At 38.2% G+C, this 27922-nt stretch overlaps 1 protein-coding gene across 1 annotated transcript in view; it reads right to left on the bottom strand.

The window, feature by feature from the left end:
* The window catches only part of ZFYVE9 (zinc finger FYVE-type containing 9), a 40933-nt gene extending 27512 nt beyond the window's left edge, over window positions 1–13421 (bottom strand). The window contains exons 1-4 of the mRNA XM_005422944.3: window positions 13315–13421; window positions 8592–8696; window positions 5755–7814; window positions 1143–1242 (exon numbers count right to left, since the gene is read on the bottom strand). Coding sequence (XP_005423001.1) covers window positions 1143–1242; window positions 5755–7814; window positions 8592–8661 — 2230 coding nt within the window. The 5' untranslated portion in view covers window positions 8662–8696; window positions 13315–13421. The remainder of the gene's footprint in view (window positions 1–1142; window positions 1243–5754; window positions 7815–8591; window positions 8697–13314) is intronic.
* Between the last annotated feature and the right edge of the window lie 14501 nt (window positions 13422–27922).

Here is a 27922-nt window from a genome sequence, read left to right as displayed (position 1 = left end):
TTTCCCTGACTTCTCATTGGACCTTTTAGAATGTTAGAATGCACCTGTCAGACTGTCCTCTACCATTGAATTCACTTCTGGCATCAAGTTTCAGTGATCCAGATATATATTTATACCCCAGGACCAAGACACCCATTCACCTTCCCACTAATAAGCCAAAATGCCTGGAATTTCTCACTATGAGACAGGTTATCTCATGAATTAAGCACCCACATGGGTCCTCTCTGAACCTAATCCAATTTCTCTGCCTTCTCAATTCAAGACAGAAGAACTGAACATTGAGTCTTTCAGCAGCAGCTGTCTCACTGTCATGGGCATAACTCAGCTGGACAGATCATCACCCAAAGGTAACTGCCAGTGAGGGAAGTTCTAGAGATTTCCACAGGCCTCAAGGGAGTGCTCTGTGTTTCCCCATATTTATAGCACAGCTCTGAAGTGTTAACACAATAAAGAACAACACACAAAATACACTCCACAGACTGCTGGCCAAAACCAGAGTTTTTCCTTACACCAAGCAGAGGCGATAGAACTTCCTATCAGCTCTGCATGTGAACTTCAGAAGTACTTGTGACCTCTCTCCTGTGTCCCATGTTCTCACCAGGCTTTTAGCCACAGCACCACCCTGGGTTTGACACTCTCCAGGAATGTGTGAATGTAACCATCTAAGCTCAGCTGTCCACATTTGGGGACCTGTATTTAGACAAGACCTCCTACTCTAGCATCAAGGAGTTAAGAAGAGGAGCTGAATTAATTTGTGGATAAACACTACGTTCCCAGTCTCCTACAGTGCATGATCTAGAACAGAGACATCATGCACATCTTTGGCATTCCATCTAAATGTGTAGCAGGCTATCTACTCAGGCCACAAAGGATACAGAGGACACTTCTGAATCAACCTCAAAGTCACAGTTTTTGCAATCCTGGTAGAGCACTCCCAAATGAAAGCTTTCAAACTCACTGCAACCTTACCAGTTTTTCTACTCTTCACTGGAATTCCACGCCAGCCTCTCAAGCACCTTTACTGTTTCCGAATACTTAACCATACAAATGAAGTATTTTGATATTTTTTCTTTTGAAATACCCTCACTGCAGCTCCACACAAAGCCAGTGAGGTGCCAGATCTCAGTTCCCTGCCCACTCACCATTCATCAGCACTGAGTGGCAGATCACACACACTCTGGCTTCCTTTCGGTCCATGTAGAGCAGCTTGCACTTCAGGCTACAGCACGTGGCACAAAACACCTGGAACACAGGGAAACTGCTCAGGGGTGTGCACAAACATGGGACAAACTGATGGACCTGCACATCTGAGTGTCTGCAAAGCTCTTGAAAGGCAAAATATAGAGGTAAAAAAAATCAGTATTTTCCCATTAAAGCCACAGTGACCAATACCTACCCAGGGTGCCTGTACTACTAATCATGATGATTATTTTGTGGAACACATAAACGCATTTTGTCCTGATACTGCACTGTAGTGTTGTTAAAACTGTTTGGTATAAATGACAATGGGGGTAAAAAATACCTACCTCATTACAATCCTTCACAGAATTAACAATTTGGGAATTAACTTCAGTCTTAGAAAAAGCATGAGTACTTCCTAGAATTAAATAGCAATTCAATGCACACGTATTCCATATATATAAAAGAAACTGCTACGGCACAGATTAATTCAAGCTTAATTAATTCTTTGCAGCAGCACAATTCATTTACATGGGATTGGACATTAGAAGGAATTTCTGGACATTAGGAGGAATTTCTTCACAGAAGGGGTGATTCAACATTGGAATGGGCTGCCTTCTCAAAATCCTGAAATCTTGCAGAACACGTGCCCTTTATGATTTCTTATTCATTTTAAATAATTACATTGTCTTTATTTTAAAAAAACAGTTCCTCGGGGTTATTTTCCCAGTGATATGAAGATACTGATGAAGATCCACGTCCTGCAGAAAGGTAATGTCACACTCAGGAGATCTAGAAACAGCAGCAGCTGCCTAACAAATGAGCTTAGATATCAAGAGAGAATTTCAAAATTTAATTACGGGTGGATATTATCTCTGCAATACACTATGCATTATTACGATCTATAACGCTTTCTAAATTTAAAAAAATATTCCATCACTCCAGCAGCATTATTCCTATAATACAGACAAGAAGCTACACAGGATTGTTATATATAAATGTGTTTAAGCCTAATTAAATTTCAACCAAGTTAAAGATCACACCAAATTACAACTACTTTTAGTGGCAAGTGTTCAAAATAAGTAAATACAGGTTCTGAACTAAACAGGAGAGCTGAAAAACAAATGTGCAGAAAGCTCAGCCCTGTCTCATTAGAACCAGTTTTAATGTTTTCTAACTATGACAACTCAAACATTTCAGAAACAAAATATAATTAAGCATAGACTGGAATTTTAATGCAAAAATAAAATCCACCCTTTCACATATGTGAAAACCTTTAAAAAACCAAAGTAAATATATTTGAAAAATCTGATTCCTGCACATACATCTCAACACAATCTGCATGTATTCTAGGGAATATTTAAAACAATATCACAGCATATTTTAGAGACATTCGACATCATTTCAGTTTTCTGGGCAAAACTTCCAGTCAAAAGTTCATTCAGTATTGAACATGGAAAAATCAATGTTGTCAACCATAAATGAAGGCCCAACACAAATTAATATCTAATTTAGGACCCTTTTTCAAACAACACATTCATGACAGCTCCCGAATGCAAAGATTTAAATATTAAAAGAGAAAATAGAAGCAATGACAGAACATCCCCACCTCCTCTCTCAGGCTGCATCAGCCTTGAGCAGCAGTAATGCAGGGAACGCAATCCAGCACAACTGAGAAGTCAGACTTGTTATTAACAACCACCAAGTCATGATCTCAGCACATCATGCTATAAAAAAACAACAGAGCAGTGTCAAAGCAAGTTTTTATGTTACTAGGGTTTTCAGGTTCACTAGGAGTTGTTAAAGAATTAGTTGGTAGTGGAATTGCTGGGTTTTTTTAGTATTTTAGTAGAAAAATATCATTTTGATTGTCAATAAAAAAGATTGCATATAAACCTTCTGGTTTTCCTATCAAGGATGATGATTTAATCTGACAATAGAAGGTACATAAATACAGAACATATAATTTATGAATGTGTCCACACATTCATCAGGTTCTTTATTTTAACTCAAAATTTACTGTAACTGTATTACTTTCTATCAATCCAAATGGTTCATATAATCCATTAACTTTGCAATTATCACCCTGAAATTAAAACCCCAGACTTCCTAGTTGCCACTCAATTATTTTTAAATGCAGGGTTTATTCCCAAATGAAACAGATACATTCACCCCTACTAAAATGATTTGTCACAATGCTAATAAAGCTTAAACAGAAACTGTTGTGCTAAAGCTTCTGTTCCAAATATTTAATCCCATGACTTCCCCTAGAAACAAATAACTGCAAGGGTTGAAGATGTTGTCTCCCCAGTTCTTTTAGTGAGATTCAGACATTTGCCAGGGCAAGCATCCCTGTGGTTCAGGAGTTCCTACACCACACATGGTGTGCATTGTTTCTATGATTAAGCTTCCACTACTGGAACCAGAAGAGGTTTTAGCTTCTAGATCTGCTCCCTGAGGAATGGCTTCACTAGTGAAGTTTCAACTGCTCTGGGGCTGGTGACCAGAAAGCAGGAGCAGCCAGCTGAGAACTGGGATTTCTCAAGCCACTGCAGCCACATTCATCAGAACTTGTCTGTCAAAGCTTTGGTCTCTCTCTGCCCACAATCACACAGGAATTAAGGGCTGTAAAGCAATTTGCAGTATGTGCTAAGTATTATTTGACTTACACTGATCCTTAGCATTTATTAGTGAGTCCTTTCTGAGACATCTTTTGGTTGCACTTGTGCAAATTTGGCCCAGATAAACATTTGCTGACAAAAGCTTCTAAAAATAAATCCATTCTAAGTCTACTGAGTCAGTTTGTCTACTGAGTAGAGGGATTTTTTATTTTATCCATTTCCCACATATAATCAAAAAAACCCCATTGGCACTGGTGGCTCTTCTCAAGGTTTATCAGAAGAATGTAAAAATAAAAAAACATATAGACATTTTTGGCCTTGTTCCATCATTGCATGTTTTATCCATTTACAGATACTTTTAATTTTCTGCATTCATCTGTGCTACTCAGAGCTCCAGTCATTACAGAGAAGCAATTAAATCTAAGCAATAAACTTGTTTAAAACACAAAAATAAGTAAAAAAAACTTACTGCACATGAAATCATATTTGTCCAACTAGAAAAAAAGCCACCTAAATAACTGTATCAGTTAACATATCAAAGCTAAAATCATGGACAATCCTTTAACTTCCATGCCTTACAGATTCTCCTTAACTGCTATGAGAAGAATGAGGCCCCTGATGTAAACCCAAAGTACACTGAAGCAGGCATGTGCTTTTTGTGGTGCTCATTGATCACCTGTGGTTGTTACTGGCTCCACATCAGGACTTCCACTGCAACCAAGCTGCTGCAGGATGGGCTGAACCGACGGCAAGTCCTGGAGCAGTGCACAGGGAATGTCTGCTCAGCTTTTCACAGCGCCCTGGGAAAGACTGCTCAGCATTTCTCCAGTGAGGGGCTGAGTGCTGTGCACTCTGGTTCCTAAAGGGAACAGGAGCAAGCCTGGGGGCTCTGCTGGGCTGCTTCCAGAACTAGCTGGCACAAGGGTTTGAGCTTTCCTGATATGTTTGCTTCTTTTAGGTTCTTTATCCACATCATTCTGCCTTCCCTGCACTCTTCTGGTAGCAAAAATTATCACCCATAGCAGCCAGGTCTTTCAATCAACTTCAGAAACCTTTGAATGAGGCCTAAATGAACTTAAGTTTTTTTTTATTCTACTTCTTGTTGGTTTTAGTATTTCTTTCTACAATATTCATTAATACCTAATTAACAAGTGTTACTTTACTGCTTTTGAATCATCATTATTTTCTCCCTGAGTTCCTACTTATGTCACTGATATATATTTCAGTAAAAGATATTTGGAATACTTTACAGGTTAATAATTTACAATAAAATCATCAGATAAGAATTTTACTTCACCTAGATGGCACATAAAATGTTAAAACATTCTCAACAATAAAGTATTTCTTACACAACAAAAAGTGATACAGAAATTATGCTTTAGTTGTCTTCATTATGACATTTTTCACCATGTGGACATACACTACATTACAGTTAACCACTTTTTTTTGCCCCAAGAGCAAATGTATGTTAAAAACCATGTTAATACTATTTAAAATAATGTAAGCAATATAAGAATAGTAGAGAAGACTGAGAAGAACTGAGTTCATCAGCCATGTAAACCAGGAGGAATGCCAGCAATCCAACAGCCCACTCCCAATATACAAGTTTGTATACTATAACTTTAATGGGATTATTGATGCAGTAATTTCTGTAAAGCAGTTTCCTGCAGTTAGTCATTTTATCAAAGTTCTGACATAAACCCAAGGATGATGATCATTGCAATCAAGAAATACAACTGCTCATTTAGACTAATAACAATGAGTTACTCTTTATTGGCACCCTAAATAGATCAGAGCTCGGAAATTCCCATTTTTGCTTCACTCAGACACAGCTTTTTAGGAAGAGATTTCACAGGCACCTATATCCAGTAGCTTAGCAAGCCCTCTGATGCAATGCTGTGCAGTACCAGGGAAAAAAGGGTGCTTTGAGCTTATTCACAAAATATGAACTTACCTTCCCACAGGCTCTGCAATGGTGCCTTCTTTTGGTGAATGTAAATCTGGCCTCACATTTCATACAGTTTGGTGCTTGAGAGTCTGGAACCCACACTGGAGCCACCTCACCCAAAGTCGTAAAAGGCTTTCTGGCTGGAGCTCCAAACTGACCAGCTCTGAGATCATTATCTGGACTATCTGGGGCTACTGCAAGGCACGAACTATTAGAGACTCCAGATTCATACTCGTCCAAATGTTCCCCATTAGAGCCAGTACCAGAGGCATTTGAAGATGTTTCACCAGGAAACGTATCTGTTGTATCCCCTAACTGTGTCTTACCAAAGACATTTTTGTTTTTACTATTACCTCCACAATTTGGGGGAATAACATCATTTTGTAAGTGGTCCGATAATGGCTTCGGAATCTGCAGTTTCAGATTTGTGGGTTGCTTAGGTCTTGCACCACCAAAAGGAACACTATATTGCAGGTTAGTCACTGGTTTTGATGAAGTCTGCCCTTGCATGGATGAAACCTGACTACAAAGATTATGCAAATAATTTTTCTTTATGTGATCACCAGTGCTGTTTAAAATAAGACCACTCCCTTCTGTGGCCTCATTTCCTCTCTGTTCATAAATATTAGTGTAACATTCTGACTTGCTCTCCTCAATCTCCTTTTCCTCTGTTACCGAGTCTTCCTTGGAGGGTAAAGTCTTTGGAACATGAGCAACAACTGGGTTCTGCATTCCATAGGAATCACAACCATTAGACAGAGAGCTTGCTGCTGATGTAGCCATCACATCAGAGAGACTGGACCCTCCAAGCTCATCTGTACCAGACCCTTTTAAGTCTATGCCTGCCTCCAATACCCCATCTTCATCTTCTCTGCTATTCCCACACGCATCATCAGGCTGTTTGGTCTGCAAAAGTCTTTCATTCTCTCCTAGAGTTTGCTTACTATTCATCTCATTCAACTTTGTCAGCTCCCAATTAGTCATCTCCTGAGATTCAGGGTAACATTCTGCCATGCTGTGCAATTCCGTAGTGCTGAGATTTTTATCACATTCAATGACTTCGCCTTCAGTGGCACTAACATCCTCTGCAACACATTCCTTGTAATTGCCACTTCCAGCCACGTTAGGTTGACAGGTCTCGGTGAGCCCAGATAGCCTCGACTGCAACTGCTGGGTTGTTTCCTGTTCTACAATTAAGCTTCCACTACTGGAACCAGAAGAGTTCTTAGCTTCTAGATCTGTTCTCTGAGGAATGGCTTTACTAGAGAAATTTTCAACTGATGCACAATTTTCTTGCATTTTAGCAGTACCATCAACTGGTCTCTGTAAGAGAGTCACTGCATTGATCCCTGCAGTTGTAGCTTCTGAAAACAGCAAATCTTTATTCATATTAAAATCCTCCTTTAATCGAGAGGAGGGGCATGCAGCAGTCAGGCTTTCAGAGGAAGCGTTAATCAAATGGCTTACAGAGTCATCTTCAGTGCACAGCCTGTTTACCTGCTTTTCTGTATCAATATCCTTTTCTGCGGATCCATTTACAGTAACACTGAGCTGGTCACTCTGTCGGTTTTCATTATCCAGTGTAAAGCTAATAGAGTCCATTAGGGACTGACTGTTGTAGTTTGTACAATCCACCACATCACCACTTTGTAGTGTTCTTCTGTCACAGTTGTGCATGACTGCAACCACTAGCACATTTTTCTCCTCTGGCAAGCAAGCTGTATTTCCACATTTCTTTTCTCCTGCTTCCACAGAGTTACACTGATCATCCCGATTACTATTTCTTTTAACCAACTGATCATCTGCTGCTGCCTGATCATCAATCCACATGACTGGGGTCTCTGGGCTTACACTAAAATCCTTTCCATTAGCACAGCGATCCGCTCCTCCTGTTGCTGGAGTCACTGAGTGGGACAAGGAGAAGGACTTTAATCTCTGCTGACATTCATTAGGAGCTGGAGTTTCGTTCACGTTGGCCACAGCCGCGTTGAATGACAGGCGACGAGAAGGTGGATCTAGAATCTGATTCCACTTTGCACCCAGCAGAGTAGGTGAAACAGCGGCATCTGAAAAAGGGTTTAAACAACAAAACTTACTGCCTTATTAAAGCTACAGGTTCTATTAATCCTGCTGCATTAGAATGTCCCAAATAGAAATGCAGAAGTGTTCAAATATGGGCACAAAAATGAAGCTCACCTGTCATAACCAACATCCTTGGTCAACCATTAGTAGTGTAATTCCATAATGTTACTGGAACTCAAGAAGTTTACGGCTACCCCAATTAGTATCAGGTTGAATTTGCAAAAGCAGCTTTAAAGCATTGATTAATATATTTTAGACAGCTAGAAGTGCCTGGAAAGATTCTCACCCCCATAAAATGAACATTTCAACTTCCTTGACAGCAAAGAATGACCAATTAGACTAAGCAAAAAATTAAGTGCTTTGAACATGATAACCTTCATCATATGATTTATGTGACCTAATAAAACATTTCTGCAAAAGAAGCTTAAAATAAGTTTTGCCTGATTTGTTTAAAATAAATGATTTAAATATTGCTACTGAGATTAAGCTTCACAAAACCTTTCTTTAAAAGTGTATGGCACATTTGCTATTAAAAGAGGAAGAAATTTTACAAAGGTAAACAAGATGAATGGAAGCAGAAGAGAATGCTACTAAGAAATGCTGAAGACATACCATGCAAAATTAAAAGATGTTTTTTGTAAATTCTGAGATTAATTTGCAACTCAAACCCTCAAAGGGTATCACAGATCTCCCCCTCTTCTATACTGTCCTCTGGAGAAGATATCTGATGTGCATCTACAAGCCTCTTCAAAATGACTCACCTTCGTTTTGCTCAAATTCATCTAAAACCTTATCGAGGTTATATGCCTCTGCTTGGAAATAGTTCTCCATTTGTCAGGGAACAACCACCAGATCCTTGTCTAAACCTGCCAGAGAAAAATTACAATCAGATGCTTAACCTTCAGTCAGCAGTGTTCCCTTAAATATTGTCCTGATTTAAGGGGAAAAGTCTTTTGTAAATCAAATTTTACATACATCACAGACATAAATCAAAAGTATTTTCCAGGAATAAAAATCATCTGTGTGCTTAAACTTGCTTCATTCAGATTAACAACTTCCCCAAACTTGCTTTGGATTTTATTACCTCCAGTCTCTCACATTAATATGTCTGGCTATCAGGATCACCATAATGGCAAGAGCAAAACTGCTGTGACACCAGTCTAAAAAAAAAAAAACAACAGCCTAGAGAAACCAGAAAAGCCAACTAAAAAATCTGAAGACCTGACTTTCAGATCTCTGCTACCACCAATTACTTCATGTGGCTTTGAACAAGGAGTTTAAACTCCCTGTGCTTCTGATTTTTTAATGTACCGTAGGCTAGCAGCACTCTGTGTCTGTCCTCATTCCTCTTGAGACGCTTCAAAGATTCATACTTGTAAAAGTTGTTAAGGGACTTAACGGGTGTTACTTGAATTGTGCTACCTCTTAAAATGTCTACTTTAATAATCCTTGTTTCCCTGAAAGGCAGCCACTGGAAATCCAGCAAAATGCACAGAAGTAAATAGTGTCATCAAGAGATAATGCTCTCAGGCTAGAAAAGATGACAAGAGAGAAATGAGGGCAGAAAAAACCCAAAACCAAAGCAAAAACCCAACCCTGAATCCTTACATAACTGTCTTCACATAATAAGTAGTATTTTGCCCTAACAGCAGTAACATGGACGCCTTACTACCAAAGTTTTGTAGCAACAAGACACCCTGATTCATTCTTTCCAAACATTCACTACCAGCAGAGACATTTTCAGTGGGAAATGTGTGCCATAACCTATAAACCACAGAGACCTTGACTTGATCTGTTCTCTGAACATCATCCAAAACAGCTTTATTCTCTTCAGAGTTGGCTTTCACTGTTGTGAAATAAGGCAATGGAGGAGGAGAGGGTGAGAACCTTGTTTTGCAGCACGAAGCAGTGTTAGACCTCACAGCTCAATTAAAAACCTGCTTTTTTCCACCAGAGATACAACACATTAGAGGAAGTTTCCAATTTAAAACAATACTTCACCATTATCCCCACAGTATCTGGATTTGAGAAAAACATCAACCACCTTTATTTCCATTACTACAACATTTCGTATTTACAAATTCACAAATTATAAATATTTACAGAACAACAGTTTTGCATTTATTATGGACAACAGCTCCATATTGATAGGAAAGGATTGTGCATTAAAATATCACAAAATGCAGAGTTCAAGTTTTCACGGTCAACATAAAATTTGATACGTGGTTGTTTTAAAAGGTGATCATGATACAACATAAATACATTGCTATTTAATATAATTAGACTAAGGCATGTGTTAAAGATATACACAGAAGCAAGTTTTAAAGAAAATTAATCTAACATGCATCAGCAGAAAAAAGGCTATTTGCAAAATAATTCCAAGATAAACTAGACTTATCATCTAACATACTCCAAGATTCGTCCTCTTTTCTGGGATTTTAGATTAACTCCTTCTGCAAGAAAAACAGATTATCTGCCATATCATTTACTGTGCACAGATGCACAGATCATAACATAAGCAATGGAGAAGCTGCCCACCTCGATCACCAGCTGCATTTCAGGAGTCTCAAAAAGTAGCACTGTTTTGTACAAAATACCAGGTGACTGCACATCCATTTATAATGTATTTAATTTACATTATAATGATAACATTGCTCCTAGCAAACAACTGATGAAGACATATATAATTATTCCTAGGCAAAGTCCTGCTACTGAAGTCAATGATGCAAAGAGTATTTGTCAGTGAGGCACTGCAAGACTGAAAAATGTCATAACAAATTTTTGTGCTCATGAGTTCCAACTGAAGAGAGAAAAGACCTTTTATATCACTATTGTTATTTCACTCACTGATGTACCAGGATATATGGAGAACCTTTTATTTTTAAGATCACAGTCACTAAGCTGACAACCACTCTAAATGAGATCTCATTGTCTGTTGCAGAAGGTATTTCTCAGAAAAGGTCAGCTGCAAATCTTTAGGTCTAATATCTAAAATTATTATTATTATATAAAAGAATGCAACAACCCCCCAAGCTTTTCTACACGATTCTGCCAAGGGCAAAACACTGCCACATCCACAGAAGTCCCTTATGTCCTCTCCTCTGTCTGACAGTAAAGGAGGATGAGTACTCATGCTCCTAACAGATATCAGCAAGGCTTCCTGATTGTCAGCAACTCACATATTTGCCAGGTGAAGATTTAATGCTTCAACTCACCACAGCCAGCAACTAAGATCAAAATAGAAAATAAAATGCTCTAACACAGCATGCCATAATAACTGAGGAGCTGTTTTCCCTGTGGTTTAAAATTTAATTTTATTTTGAATATTTTTATTAAATGCCCAAGCTAAATAAAAACATATTCTTTTACCGGTCTTTTGAGACTTTTGACTGCATCTCACATCTACCACTATAAAAGTCTGGAAGACTTTTAGAATTACTCTAATCCCAAAGTTTCTCTTAGGACAAAGGTTGGCATGACATTTTTTCAAGGATCCTTAATAGTTGAGAAACTCTGTAGTATTGCTCAAATACTCTGAGTCATGGCATGGAGAGAAGCTGATGAGCAAACACACAACACTTAAGACTCTAGAAAAAGGAGAATAAAAACAGGAGCAAATCAGGAAGAAGTTTCAGTGGTAATTTTAGCTGTATGCAACCAAATAGGAGATCCTAAATTACTACATATTGGGATGAACAATATGAAGGAGAGGATCTTGTGCCAGTGCAAGGAAAAGGAAGCACAAACCAGCAATGAGTAAAAAACAGGAGATGTTTTTTTCAAAAATACAGTCCTCCATGCAAAAACTTGGCAAAAAAGACTAATTATGGAAAAAAATAGTAAAATTTTATGTTTTATTTAACTCTGTACACAAAAAAGATTCATACAATGGTTACTATCCATTGGTATATAAGTCCAGAACTCAAGATCACTAGTTATCCATTGCAGAGTCATCTTCTTCCAGGGCAAGGAGCTAATTAAAACATGCAGTCTGTCAAACCAGATTATTTTCAAGCTCCTGTTGGATCACACATCATGCATAATTCAGGAAGTGTGTTTTACTTCTCAATTTCTTCATAACAACAGCATGGGCTTCATCATCTTCATCTCTGAAACTCAGGAACTTACATTCCATGAAGCTTACATGCTTTACTCTCCCTTGATGTCTGAATTTAAAGGTGCATGTACCAGAAATGTGTGTGTCATATCTACCCAGAATTACTGCCCTTGTCATCATAGCATTCAAACACAACACAGACTGCAGCTGCACAGTGGGGGAAAGAAGGACACAAAGACAGAAAAACCTTCCTTAAAATTAGGTGTTTCAAAGAGGCTTAGCCTTGGAGACTGCCTCTCAGATACCCCACATGCCAGTTTGCTTCTGGGAAATGAACTGTGCAAGAGACTGGCCTTGTGTTACACCTGCAAAGCAGCCAGACTCGTATTTGTGTTGGGCTCTGTGATAAGGGATTATGTAACCCATGATCTTCTGCACTGCATATCCTAAATTATCCTTGGGACGTTTTCACCACGGGAACTGACAGCCTTTAGTCTTTCTACTTGTCTTTTAACAGTGGATGATTAGCTCATAATCACATTAAAACACTGTAATAAAAAAATGCACTGAAAGGAAATAATACTGACATTCAACTTTTGGCTTCACAGCAAAGACCTAAAAACCAGAGAATATGTAAAGAGGCAGAAGAGGATCTCAGGATTTTCTCTCACGTTGTCCTGTGGAGACAACTCCTTCAATATCAAACTGTGAACCTACACGTTTCAGTAATCTCTTATTACACAAAATGCTCAAATAGTTTATTACAGTCCTCATAAAAAAATATCCATGGGAAGCTCTAAGATGGAAGTCACAAAGGGCATGATCAAACTGAAACCAAACATTGCTTATTCATCCCAATAAAAATCACACATCCAGAAAATGTCATTTTCCCATTGCACGACAGCACGGAAGTACAGATGGACTGGACAGACAGATTGATTAGATCCAGGGCTCCTGAAGACTTCCTTCAACCCCAACAAACAATGGTCAAGTGCACATCTTGTTCCAGCTCCCTTCAGTGATCTGTGTTACCTGTCCCTGCGAGTCAGGCACCTCTGCTGTAATGAACACTTTGTTCTGAGTTGAGCAATAGCTTTATTTAGAACTGATGAGATCTGGCTACAGCACAGACTGAGAAAGAAAGACTTTGCCCGCCTTGCCCCTCTCCCAAACAAAGTAAGACACAATCTTTGCTCTAAAATGGGGCAATTACTCTCAGTAAAAAACAAAACAACAAATTGCTAAAAATACTCCATCATCTTCTTTATAAGAGATCCATCCATATACAAAGGTGTATGTATATAAATATATATCTGTAAGAATACACAAAGGTGCATATATATAAATATATCTGTAAGAATACATAAAAACCATTTCAGGTGCAGAACTCTGAATCATAATATTCTAAAGCAGAACTTGCCTCTTACCTTTTTCTTACACATATGTTAAGAAACCAATGACCCTGTGCCTTCTCATGATGACAGCAGCACAACCAGCCAGTTCTGCTGAATCAGGGTGTTCTACTTGATCCTAGAAAATACAAACATGTATTTTATGACAGGCAATTCTGCCACAAACCATGTCCTTTTCAACACGTGACTGCAGCTAGCACAGGCATATTTGGCAAATGCTGCAAGCTTCAGATGATTTGGATTACATCTGCAGATTTGAATTCAGAGATGTGTGTGCACTATGCCACTATTGCTTGCCAAAAGTCTGGTGAAAAATGTTGCTAATAACAACCACATTGCAACCTACCTGTTATTATTCTTCATTTAACTGTAAACCCTCAGTGTAACGCAGCAACTCCAACTGTCCTTGTATTCCCGATGACCTTGACTGTAACAATTTATAAAACTAGCCTCTGAAATCAATTATATTATACTACAATAGGCCTTCCAAAAATAAAGAGCTAGTAGCTTTGATAGTCAACAAAAATTCACAGCCCTCTGAATTTGTAAACTGTATTCATCAGCTTCCCACTGATTTTGTTACAGCTAAACAAGTGGTTTTGTCTTCAAATTATTCCCCCTACAATCTTAGGCTTCCTTCATTTCCTAAAGGCTTCTTCTCAGAAGGCCCACAATAGCACCAGCCTTCAATAGTTTGGAGGACTTGAGAGCAAAAAAAAGTCATCTGAAGAAACTTTTATTCTTCAATCCACAGCATTTCTATAGGTCAGGTGCTTATTTTCTCAGGCTTCATCCTAACAGCCAACATAGCCCAAAAATCCAACACAGCCATGGGCAGAGAAAACAGAAACCATTTTATGACAAACAGCGCAACAAGAAAAGGAATTAGATACGTTAAATTCATTCTTTAAGGTTTGCTAACATTGACATTTTGACCTGTTAGGTAGTTGAAATATTTATTAGTACTCTGATGAAGCTGCAACATATGTTAGAAAAAAAAAATCTTCAAGCTTCAGCAAAATTACCAGTGCTAAAAAAAAAATCAGTTCTCCATGCATGAAAGCAATATTCAGTGTTACACTAAATTTCTCCCAGGGCTGTTTATTATTCTTTTCAGAAATAAGCTACAGTAATAATTCCAGGAAACTAATGAACTGAACAGCAGCACTCTGAGTAGTACTGTTTTCAAACTCAGAATCCCACAGCTTTGGATGCCAGCAGAACTCTTCCTGTATACAAGTAAAATTTCTGATGCTATGTGTATTTCCGCCTCTATAAATGAAAATGAATTTTGGTTATCTGGGAAATAGTAGATGTTATCTTATTACAACATTCTTCAGATAGGCATCACATGCATGCAAAAACAGAAGTGGAAGAAATTTAATTCCACTGAAAGGCTTCAGAATGAGCCTTTTCAAAGGGATGTGAAGTGCACGTGGCAGTGGAGAAGGTTTCCTGTACCACCACCAGGTCCCCTCCCAGCCTGGAGTACGGGAAAATGATTCCGTTTTCATGACCCCTTTGAAAAGAGATCAATTAATGACAATTCTGTGTGTGATTTATGGCAAGGCCTGTCAGCTGCATCACGAACACCACATGAACCAGTCATACATTAACCACAGAGTTCAACCTTCCCTGATCAGAAACGGATCAGCCCCAGCAACCTCCAGCTGAAAGGAGCTCTGCTGCCACCCCTGCTCCAAGCCTGCAAACCTTCCAGGCAAGCAATATTCAGGGCACGGCTTTATTATTCATTGTTTTTACTCTGCTCCTCTTTCCTTGTTCCATTCTTCCCAGGTAATGACTTTTTTGTGCGTAACCACTCAACAGAGAAGATCCAATCAAAGGCTGCCACTCTCCAAAGTAAGCTTTGAAGAGATATTACCTGGAGGTCCTGGAGCTTTTTGTTTACAGTTCAACATTTACACTCAGCAGCTATTTCCCCTTACAAAGATCAATGCAAAAATCAAAGCATGCTTACAGATATGAATGTAGTATATTTAAACAAAAAGCAAGTAAAAGTAAAAAGAAAAGTAAATTATAACATTTGGATTTAATGGAAAAAAAAGAACAAGTTGGCAACAGAGCCAACTTCTTTTTTCAGTAAGAATTTCATGTAAGAGAACTATATTTAAATGAAAATTGAGGACAAAAGGAATAACTACAAATGAGAGCCAAGAATACCCACAACAACATAAAACTTAGTGATTATTAGGTTTTCTCTGAATCACACACACTGCTAAAAAAGGTTCCATCACACTTGTGAAGAATACATATATTTCCACCTAAAAATTATGGGCCCACTGAGACCTAAGATCACAGCAAATGCAGGAGGCCCAGTGTCCCTGCTGTCCCAGTTTGCTACTTGGAGCATTTCAGTTCCTTATCCCTTCTGCTGGTGGTGGGCTGAACCCTACAGCAGTGTCACTCAGGTGCTGCTCTGGTTGTACCCTACATGTCTGATTTCCCTCAGGAGCTCCAGGAAGGTGACTACCAATTACTGCAAAAGCAAAACAGAAATTGAAGAGAAATTTGACAAGCAGAGACGTGCTCAGAATAAAGAAAGAATGAAGAATAGAAGGAAAGAACTCCAAAAATACATAATTAGAAATATCTTCCACCAAAAAGAATGTAAAAAATGTTTACAACATTAAATGAAAGTAATCTGAACTAGCAGAAGCTGGAATAGCTTATAATAAATGGAAAGAGACTGAAAAAGAAGCAATTTTGATACTATGGTAAAAAAATGCAAAAAATGCTCAAAGCATGAGGAGATGCTAAAAAATGCTTCCATCTACTGGCAAAGATCCAACTCTTAACTACACTACAGATCCTCTATAATGTGCTACCAGTGAGGATATGTCTTTGAGTAGGCAGGGAGACATTTGCAGCCATTTTAAGGCACTTTATTATCGCTAGATTAGTTGAACTAGGCATTATCTTACATGCAAATCCAGATTTCAACACTGGTATCTTCACTTCCTACCTTGTCTACACTCTGGAAGTATCAGATGGGAGATTCAGAGACTACAGACAGGGATGTGTTCAGGCCCAACTCTGCAAGAAAATACAAACTACAGCAAGGGGGTTACATTAACAGGAAATCAGAGTACTTGAACAAGGGGGGAGACAGGTGGAAAGTTTCAGGACACACATCAGTAATGTAAGATTAATTCTTTTATCTGATCAATCAGTCTGGAAGCGAAACCTTCACAAATGGACAAGGGGGTTCTTCACTCAAGTAATGTAATGCTTGGAATAGTGGTGGTTTACCACATGCCCAACAATTTTGTCCCCAAACATGATGTTCTTCTACCTAGCAGCTGCCAAATGAAGGAAAGGGCAGGTGTTACAAAGCGTTTGTGACACAGCAGTAGCAATATCTGTCACACACCTGAAAATGTCTGCAATGGCAAGGAGTTCAGATTAGGCCCCAAATTAAGCATTCCAAAATTAAGTGTTCTATTAATAAATTAAAGTAGTAGTCATTCAATGCAATCAGCAAAAAAAAAATTGTTTTCAGAATTCTAAGTTATTCAAGAAAACTCAGCAAATGACACTGATTTTTTTTAATACATGGTCTATACCACAGTTCAGATTAGAAAAATCCATTAAAACTCACCATAAATCCATTTAGTAAGAAATAGTAATACAGCAGCAGAAATGAAATGTAACAAATACAAAGAAGATACAGTCACTGCTAATCCTTTCCCTGCACCAAAAGCTCAAGATGACCAAGCATCCTTCAGCTTTACTTTCCATAATTTGCTGATGTTTCTACTACTCCACGTAAAGAGCAGGCTGGGCATGGCAGGTTATTCCTGTGTAATACAACACTTTGTACCAGCTCACTACCCATGAATGCTGACAAAAGATAAACTATTGCAATGTTGCATTGGATTGTCTTTTTTTCTAATCAACTGAACAAAGAGAGGTGGACAATGCTTAAAGCAGAACAGCCTCTCTAATTATTTCACCAATATTTGCATCTTTTCCCTTGACTCTCCCCCATGCCATTTTAAAGCCATTATTTCCACTTTTGTCTCCAGCCAAGTTTCCATAAGGAGACATTCACACATGCCTGAGCAGTAGTAAGGCAGTCAAAAGAGCAGCAACTTCAAAGCAGCATTATAGGAAGTATCACAGTCAAAAGTAACAGGGAGACAAGAACAACTACAGCAGCATTATCAACCTTTGTGCTCCAGAAAATAAAAGCAGCTCAACTGAAAAGGACACCTGCTTTATAACCATTTACAGTAGAAATAAAATTCCATTTCCTACCCTTTTTTACTATTTCAAGGAGAAAGCAATTGATTTGTTTTCCTGACAAACCCCAGCCTTGCCAAGCAGCCTCAGCCTGCTGCAGGGGCCTCAGCACCTGGAGACAGGAAGCAGCTCCTGCTTATGTAACTGCCTGTGATGCCTGGAAAAGGATCCATCCCTGCTCTGGGGAAGAACAAATAGATAGGTTTACACCACAGTGCTGCCTTCCACGCAAGTTTTTCCAGAGGAATACAGCTGGAAAAAAAAAAAAGAGAGAAAAATCCTTTCCTGAGCTTACTCATATGCTGGTAGAGCAAAATGTGGTGGTTTATGTATCTAATGTTTTGTAACATTTTGTTTCATGCAACTGGCAAATTTGAAATAGTGTAAACCACAAAAAGCTAATGCACAGTGCATTAAACATAAATTTAATATGAAATCATGTTTCTTAATTTGTGCATGAGTTCCAAGTAATGTCATCAATGTAACAACACAGTTATTTTTAAAAATTAATCCATTTAACATACTGATCTGAGGCTGTTATTTATCTTTATTCAAACACAAACTAAAGTAAACATATAGAACAAGTAGGTTTATGGGATGATTTTTATGTTTCAGTATTTAAGAAGGTTTTGACTCTGATGTTTAACACATTTGAAGAATAAAATTATTTAAAGCTGCACACTCTCTCCCAGAGTGGATTAATCCTGTATTCTAATACTTTATGAATTTTTCTTCTTTCCAATGTAGAAGACTCAAACAGACTCAACATTGTTTTAGATCTTTCTTAGATTTGGGCAATAAGGGAAGAACGGACTGAGGTCCCCTAGAATCTCTAATTAAAAGCCTACAACTGCTAAGGAACTGTCCTTCTTTATAAAGCTCATGTGGGATTGACACTTGTGAGTGCCAGTGAGCAAAAGTTGATAATAAAAGCCAGAAGTGCTACACAACCAGAATGGGACAGACCAAAAGGACAATGGGCAAGAAGTGAAAACTGCTTTGCTACCATTTACCAGGCCATCAATTCCGAGTTGTACTCGGGGGAGAGAAGCTGCTGGAAGCAACACAATTTATACATTCAGCTGCTCTTTAGAGAATGGACCATCCCAACAGGCAAAAACTCTGAAAGACCATGGAAAGCAGTCAAGCACCTACTAACACCACTTTTATCAACAGGCTTTGTTCACAGCACTCCTGTGGTCACCTCTGCTCATCTGATAACTCTGCCACACAACAGCATTGTAAATTCTGACATACCTTTTGAAGAAATATAATTATAGACACCAAATGGTTTCTATTTCTCAAATCCTATGTTATGTAAAGCTGGATTATCATACATCCCTGAAATAAATATGGACTTTTATCTCATACTGTCTTCTCCCTGAAATTATCTCTAAGTAGGTAACTTAATTCCCATTTTGTGTAGACCTTTATATTCACATCACACCAAACACATTATAAAACACTGTTGTCAAGTGTAGCAAAGTTCCCTCCCACGTTTGTGATCATGATCTAACTAGCATCACTGCTGATGCTCACAGTGCATTATGTCTTAAGTCATCTGTAACTAGTAACTCATTCCATACAACTCAATAATCCATGGCAACAGTGCGTACTGAAACTGCTATTTCTGAGCCTGCACCTCCTATGTGCTCAGGGCCATTAACATGCTTGTAACAGTGCTGAAGGGACTGAGCACTAACCACCAGAAACAGGCAGCAACTTGCATTTAGGTGCACTGTAAAGCTTTTTCTTTTCACTGATATGCTGTGCCACTGAGGCAATCAGGACATCGACCTGAAATTTATGCTGGGCTCCATGAAGTTTTAGTTCTAATACTAAGTGTCTGTAATTCTATATCTCTGTTAGCAGGCACAGGAAATAAAGACTTAACAGACAAAACCCAAAAACATTTGAAAGCCTTCCTCATTAATGAGTTACGAGTGTTAACACAGTTATCAGAAATCTTACAGAGCTGTAGGAACTCCAAATTCTTCTAAACTCAGATGCAACATTTCTCAGACAGATCAAAACTGAGAAATCTCTGCCACTTCTTCTGTCCACTGACAGGGTGGTTGATTCTGCTCAGCCATGAATCCCCACCTCTTTACCTCTCCTTCTTAGCCTGTAGCATACTCAGCATACTCCTGTTTTCTTCATCTGGAGGGCCCCTTTTCCCCTCTCACATTCCTTCCCCATTCACTTCTTCCTGCATCCATTTGTTTTCTCCCTATCTAAGCTGTCTTCTTTCTCTGACAAAAAAACCCCAAACCCATAAGAAACCTCATGTTCCAACATTACTGTTCATTACTGGCATAAACATACTTACTAACCACAGTGGGAGAACAGTGGGAGCAAACCCAACAGCAGTGATGGTCCATCCACTTTGCAAACAGAAATGGAAGTCTTTAGAGGGTTGGCCATCAAAAAAGCAAAAAAACCCACATGGCTACAATAACAGCCATATCCTAAGACACTGTCCTAACTACCAACCTGCCTCCTACCCCTCCTCATCATTACTGACCATCATTAAGCTCCTTCACAAATTCATTTAAACCCCCAGCCTTGTAGCCTGAAATGCATTTTGTGACACATACACACAGTGGGCATTCAGCATCCAGGACCACTTCCCTCAAGCATTTCAGTATTTGAAACCTCTAGTCAAGACAAGTTTTGTTAACTACATAGGAGCATGTTTCTACTACACTATTGCATGTTTCCTCAAATTAGAAGGTACATTTAAAAGCCATCTGTATAGAAATGAAGCTTAATGAAAAAAAAAATACATAGCCTCAAGAGTTATTATAGGAAATTAATAAGGGAACAAAACCACTACATATACATCCATCTATTGCCCATGAGTCTCAAGAAACAATTTCTAACTGGCATCATAATAAACCCTACATTCATTCTACATGGGTATTCAAAAAGAAAATCTATGAGCAAATTCCAGAGATGGGTTAAAATGCATTTTACAAGTGACTTGTTAAGTGAAACCAAGGTAAATACAATATAGAAGCTATTAAGCCAGTACACCAATACAATTACTTGAAAACAGAAAAGCACACAGATGGACTGATGCTTGAGTAACAGCCTTTTAAGGTTACACTTATAAAAGAATCAAGAAAGAACTGTGAAACCCATGAAATATGCTGGGGTTTTATGCAGCCTTCATCATTTATACAAAAACACAGTATGAAATTACTACAATCAATGCCATTTGGTGTTTCAGCTAAGAGGCTGTTTCAATATATATGCTATTTAAAGTAATCTGTTAATAATATAACCTAAGAAGTGGGCTTTGCATGTACCTTCAAGTTCACCAAATAAGAGACCATTAAAATACTCATTTTTGAATTAACCAACACAGCATTTACAATGTACCTTTGTAACACAGTGACAACCAATATGCTCTGCTGGGCTGTCAGTGTGGCTGGGCCAACAAAAACAGCAGCTGTATACTGGATATAGCCCAAAAAGGGTGTAAATAAAAAATACCTGTGCCTTTCTCTTCAAAACACAGCCTCAGAAACAAGCTATTTCCAAGCCATAGCATGTATTTCTACAGTATCACAGGAGAACGTGCAATTTCAAAGACTGCGGGATAAATGAAAAAAAAATATCACAAAGAGGGAACCTTCCTCTTACATTATCTCAATTTGTATTAAATGTTCATTTATCTGCATTACAGTGCAGATAGGGAATAAAAAATTACATTGGCATGATTGCCTGGGTATATTTTAACCATGTAGCTTTTTTGTCTCCTTCAGCCTACAAAGAAAGCTCAGTATTCAGAGCCTCAGTAACATGAACAAGAGGACTTACATACTGATTTAGTGTCCAGATGCTGCCACTTTTCAAGTGTTGTATGTTTAATCTAATCTCCTATAGAAATTAGTATTATGGGATTATATTGTTCATTTACTATTCTTTATGCTCATATTTTAATATATATATCTGTCATGAAAATGAGTATCTACACAGTAAAAACAGATCCAAGTGACTGCCCTCCAAGGGAAAAGCAAGCTGCTGTATGTATTTTGGCAGCAACCTGCTGGGCAATCAATACCCACACAGCTCTGGAAAAAATCCCCAGAATTACGGTGTTATGTGAGAAAGATGGGATTAATGCAGAGAGGGAAGGAAGGGAAGAGATACTATGGGGCAAAAAGGATCTACATCTACAGAAAAACAAGATTCTTTCATTCCACAGATGGTGGAACAAAATGCTTACTAATATAGCATCTCCAAGGACTTGGATACATATAACATCAGATAAGATTTACACCGTAATAAACTCATTCAACACATCTTCCAACTAAAAAAGAAAACATACTTCTCTCCATCTCCAGATCATGGAAGAAATTCCCTGCTACTTACAAAATCTTTCACAAAATCTAAAGAATTACAAAATCTCTCACAAAATCTAAAGGTGGAAAATAAGTCACAGCCATCAGAAATGAATCTGGAACAGATTCCCAGTCCTTCAGCTCCTTTATTACTGGTTCCAGCACACTGCACTGACTCAATTCAAGAACCACTGAACTCTTTAGAGCCCCACGTTAACCAAGACCAGTTCTCTGTCCTCAGTATGGGATGGTGTCAGGCAACAAGCCCACAGGTCAGCACTACTCCTACTCAGCAGTTGCTGGGAATAACACACAAAATAAACTTCTCTCTTTCATATCACATTTATTTAAGAGCCACCAGCATATTATCCACCTCTCTTCTGCAATAAACCACAGCAGCCCACTGCCTTGGCTTTCTACAACACCTGCAGAAAAACCAAATGTGCACCTCTTCACTCACTGCACTTCCCGACCTGGCAGAGAAACAAGATTAATTTCATTTTGCTTAAATTGATATGCAAAGCTCAGAGCTGCAGAACTTGAAGTGGGAATACAAATTTGATTCTGCCAGGCACCTTCAGCAGATAACTGAGGCCGGGTTTACCTTCACCCCCACACTCATCACCAAAGGGCACCTCAGAGATACTGCAGGCGTGGCACACCCAAGATCAGAATGAGGTCTGTGCACCACACAGACCAGAGGAATCTACATCCTCAGAAACCAGGACTCATATTTTACTATTATTGACACCAGTCTTCAACCTTTCTCTTAAAATCCAGCAGTTCAAAACGAGAGGGAAAAAAACTGAAGCTGTTGAAGAAGAAAATGAAACAGATGAGAAAACAGTTTCATTGCTTGGGTTAAAAGAAACGCATGAGAAGCACAGTAAATAATAACTGAGAAACAAAAAACTCACAAATCTGAAAATATCTACCATTTTTGTGATGTAGTATCTTACAAACTTCCAATTATCTGACTGGCCAACTGGTCAAGCAATAAATTTTATGCATATTCATATGATTTGCCAATTCTTCTTGAATTTATAGTAACTACATACACTGTAAAATCATAGTTTCACATGGCTTGGCCTTTATTTTAGTGTTCCTAAGTCAATCTTCTAGTTCACACTTAGAGTGCAAACAGCTAAGACAACATGTACACTGAGTTCAAAGCAGAATTTTGACACAACAAAACTGAACCTGGAAACAAGAAAAGCTCCTGTAATAGTCAGTGTCATTCACAGATACAGAAGGTATTATGTGATTTAGAAAGCTCTTTGATCCTCTTCTTCCACTGAACATTTACCGATTTCTTTTAAGTACATCACACTACTTTTTGGAAAAAAGTACCAGCGTATGTTCTTCCATTGATAATCTGCTATGAATCTGCAAAAGTATTTTACCCATATTGTTTCCCTAAACAAAATTTTAAACTTGGAGTGAAATAGAAATGTTGTACCCAAAACCTGTGTAACGTTTGAGTTCGATTATTTATTAAAAAAGGCTTCAGTACATTGTCAAAGTAAATAAAAACTTCCCGATTGCAGTGTTTTTTAAAACTGCAAGAATCCAGAAGGCTGTTAAGTGCTACTAGAGCAGCTAGAGCTCTTCTGTAATTGATAGAGCACACGCGAATCTCTGACCCAAGTATGGCCTAATTTCAATTTATCACCTGATAGGAAATGTCCTCTGGATTCTTTGTACGCTGGAAAGAGGAATGACAAGTTCCTCCCAGCTACCATTTTATTAATAAAAAAAACCCTCTTCTGCAAAATTGTACTACAAGTACTCAGTAAGGAAAATTCTGAAACACTACCAGTCAGCATGGTAATAATTTGGTGTAAAGCATCTCTTTTCTAGCTCTTAACTGGACAAGGGATCTTCTCAGCTCAAGCAAAGAAAAGCACAAAACACTTCAAGCATCTTTGATCATGCCTAATCTCTCTAATGAAGAATAGGTGGGAAACAGCCCTAAAATAGTTATCAAACTGAATTCTACAACATTTTCACACACAGAAAACAGCAGAGGAAGAAACACATCCAGTTTTGTGTACATTACGCTTTAGTGCTTTTGTGTAACTACTGCAAACATCAGTTCAGCTCGAGTCAGGCCAAAAACCAGGATGACACCAGAGAAGGCACATTTACTGCATTGCTTTACATACAAAACCATCCCCTACACAGGGACCAGCAGCACTGCCTAAAGCACCAGCTGATGCCTCAAGCCTCCATGGGAAAGCTTCCCACCTCTGTCACTATGCTGGAGCCAAATTGTAACAGAAATACAACAAAACAATGCTTGAAAAAACTGTTAAGGGCAATACCATTTCCAAATGTAAAGCCTACTCAAGTCCACTATGCCATCAAGCTCTTAAAAACAAAAGTTCATCAAGCTTCCTGTGGATATTAAAAGGAAGGGGAAGCATAGGAAACAAGCAGCATGTAATAAAATTCCTGACAGACAAACCTAGAAAATCCTAGCAGAGCTTGCTGGAATGCTTCTGGACCTTCAGTGTGTTCCCTTAAACAACTGATACCCCACTAATTCATAGACAGGTTCGTAACTTCAGTTGCCATCAAAATATCAGAGGTATAGTATGAACAATATTAACACATATAGCAAGAAATAAAAAGATATTTATATATTCTGTATATAATACAGAGACAAATATAGAGGGGTATAGCTATAGCATTATATGCAAATAACTCCATATGACAGTTGATAATTTCTACTCAAGAAACATAAAGACATACAAAAAACCAACGCAAGCGGAAATCCAGCACTGAAGCCCACATTTTCCTGTGCTCAATGTACACTGGGGACAAACCATCAACACCAAAACTTCAAAGCATAACATATGGTCACACTCTCGCATATTGACATTTCCAAATGATCAAATTTCACATGAAAACAAAACAATGTTGAAGTTTCCTAAAGCTCTCCTTTCTCCAGCCTTCATAACTAACACAACTACTGCCTTAGTTTATCCTCAGACTGAAGATGTCACACAAGCTCTTCAGAGAGCACTCCAGCTCCACACTTCCTAAAACACAGAGGATCTACAGGTTGTGACTCTACACCTGTTTTTCACATAGTTTATCACCTTTCTTTTCCCCCTTTTTTTTTTTCTGTAACAGAACTATGCCTGTGTGAATCTCAGCTGGCTGGACTTGATTCTTTACATCCCCCTCCCAGAGCAGATCTGGATGAAAGAATAGGGAAGGAACAATTTACCCTCTGTTGACACCCTGAAGTTCCTGGCCATGCATTCTTGCCTTCAACCTATGTTTTTAAATTAATTCAATTTCTCTAGTAACTACCTTTAAAATAGTCTAAGTGACACTTTATGGATTTCCTCTGGCACTCATGTTAAGCCTATTTGATGCTGATGTACTACTTGGAGGGCTGTTATTTCTGAAAAAGGAGTACCAATATTAGCCATCTCTGCTTGTCTCTTGCAGCAATACAGCAGTAAGATAATTACTAATGGAATAATCAAGTAATAAACCAGACTGGAATTATTCAGTGAAAGAATACATATAAACTCACCTTAAAAGTATTTTTCCTATTCCACCTGTCTGCTATGGCAACCTGAATAGCAGCTAAAGTGAAACTCAGCCAAACAGATAGTAAGTAGGAATGTACTTTACTTGTATGTAAAAATAAAATTATTTCTAGAGATAAGACCAATAATTATTCTTTACATACATATTATATTTGTTTGCATTATGATAAAGGTAATTTACTTTTATCACACTGATTTTTCATTGTGCATTTTTTTGATAACTGTATAGCATGTTTTGCTCTAGTCATTAGTCCAAAAAGTTGTATCAATACATATCCTGAATTCTATTCTCCTGAATTCCAATTCAAGTAGAAACTACTATGCCAATGAAGGATCTTTGATGTCTACTTTATATCACACTAACATCTGCATTAACTGACACAATTTTCACAATATTGCAAGATATAGCCAACACTTCTAGCTAAGACAGAAGTAAAAGTTCTCTCTATCAGCTAAAACTCAATCCTTTCAGTTACTTTCAGCCATTTACTTTTGACTTTCTATTGCTTATCAACACAAAAAGCTTTGACAACTTGCAGTACCACTGTACCCTTCTCAATGCTTTACAGAAACAACAGGAGGCAAAACCAAGCATATTAGTTCATATTTCTGTCCACATAAAAGTCTGAGTCTCCTAAAGAATCACAAATAGAACCATAAACAGGCCACCCTTCAATTTCTTTAATCTCGATCACATTACAAAAATAAACATTAGCCTTTATATAACACTTTCAAAGAAGCCTATGAATATACTGGCATCTCACAACAGTGTTCTGGAAAAGATCACAGATTCATCAGCACACAGACTAACTGTGCACTGAAACTATCATTCCTCAACTGATTTTCAGTTAAGAGAATCAGTTTTATTGGGAAGATTCTCAGCTTAGTATACAGAAAAGATTTTTCTGATCAACAGAACATGAACACACAACTTCTTCTCAAAACCTCTTTCTGGCCAACTTGAATAAAAGCAAGAGGCCACTCTAATCCTTTAGCAAAATAATTTCCAGGTAATTTTCTATAGACAGCCTTTAAACTGAAAAACAAGCAAGCTGTTTTCTGCCAAAGCTGGCACAGCAAGTGGACAGACTACAACAGACATTAAAAGCTTATCATTCTTTGGCCACAAGTTTTAATACTGCATCTTTGTTCAGGCTCTACCTTTGTTCCCTGAGACAATCACAGCCAGACTTTATGCCAGGCTAAAAAAACTGTATTTCATCTCAGCCTTAGCCCCAGGCCTCAGATCCTGAAATGAGTGTGTGTTTGAAAGTATTTAATCCCCAGCCTTGTAACTGCCTCAAAGCTAACACACAAAAATAACACCCAGTATCAGGAGTCAGCACGGCGGTTTTGGGGTGGGTTTCTTCCTTTCTCACACACTAAAGCAGGCACCATAAAGCAATGCAAATAAATCACAGTGTGTCAGAACATGGTAACTTGTTCAGGGCTGATCAGGGCTTCAATTAGAGGGGGAAGCTAGTTTGAAATTTTAAACCCTTCTTCAGCTTCCATTTCAGATTCCCCAAACCTCTGAAGAGATTTTTAAATTTGTCTCTCTTGGGTCAAGGAGACTGGTCTTCTCATTTTGCATCACATGCCTTAACTTTATAAAAAGAAGCACACAGAGGGTTCAGGCAGTAACAAAGGATTTGGATGTCTCAGCCACCGAAGGTGTATCTAAAATCGAGATGTGTTCCATGCAATCGAAAATTACTTGCTAACAGAAGTTAATTACAATGTTTTAAAGCTTTGCCTAGTCAGTTAAATGCTGCCCAAAGAAAATAAAAGCTTTTACTCAAGTAGAGCATCTTTTTCATTATTACTATTTTATTTGTTTTTACACAGCTCCTTCCAGGTTTGGGTTCTGTCTGAACCCAAAAACTGAGGGCAGTGTTATTCAGAAATTCTAATCTGAGACAATCACACTTAGTAAGAAGACTGATGGAATTCAGTTAACTTTTAATATCTGAACTGAATGAAAATATGTGTAAAAATTACACTCTCTGAAAAACCTCTTTCATTAAATAATAAGGAATATCCTGTCTATAAATAAAGAAGATCGTTAACACGAAAACATAAAAGTCTATCAATTTCCATCTGCTACTTGTTTCTCTGTCTGGTTAAGAAGATAAAAACATTTCTTGAGCCACATTCTGCCACAGGCACCTATTTAGCTATAACATTTATGAGCAAAAAACTAGCCTACCTCTGCAAAAAGTCTGACATGTCAAGAGTGCCAGTTATTCTTAGAATGAGACATGACCACAATTTCACGTAATTAGAGATGTTATAAAACGCATCCCGCCCGCTCTCCCCATCCCCCTCCACCACTACCACCATTGCAGGAGTGACTTGTTACACATCGCGATGAGCAAGAAACATTCCCTGCCCGGGGAGAGAGCGGAGATCAGGCCATAAAAAGGGCACGAGATGCAAACA

This window comes from Geospiza fortis, unplaced genomic scaffold (assembly GCF_000277835.1).
Source record: "Geospiza fortis unplaced genomic scaffold, GeoFor_1.0 scaffold396, whole genome shotgun sequence".
NCBI classification, from domain to species: Eukaryota; Metazoa; Chordata; class Aves; order Passeriformes; family Thraupidae; genus Geospiza; species Geospiza fortis.
Note: the sequence above shows the minus strand (reverse complement) of the source record. Positions and strands in the feature narration are given on the sequence as shown.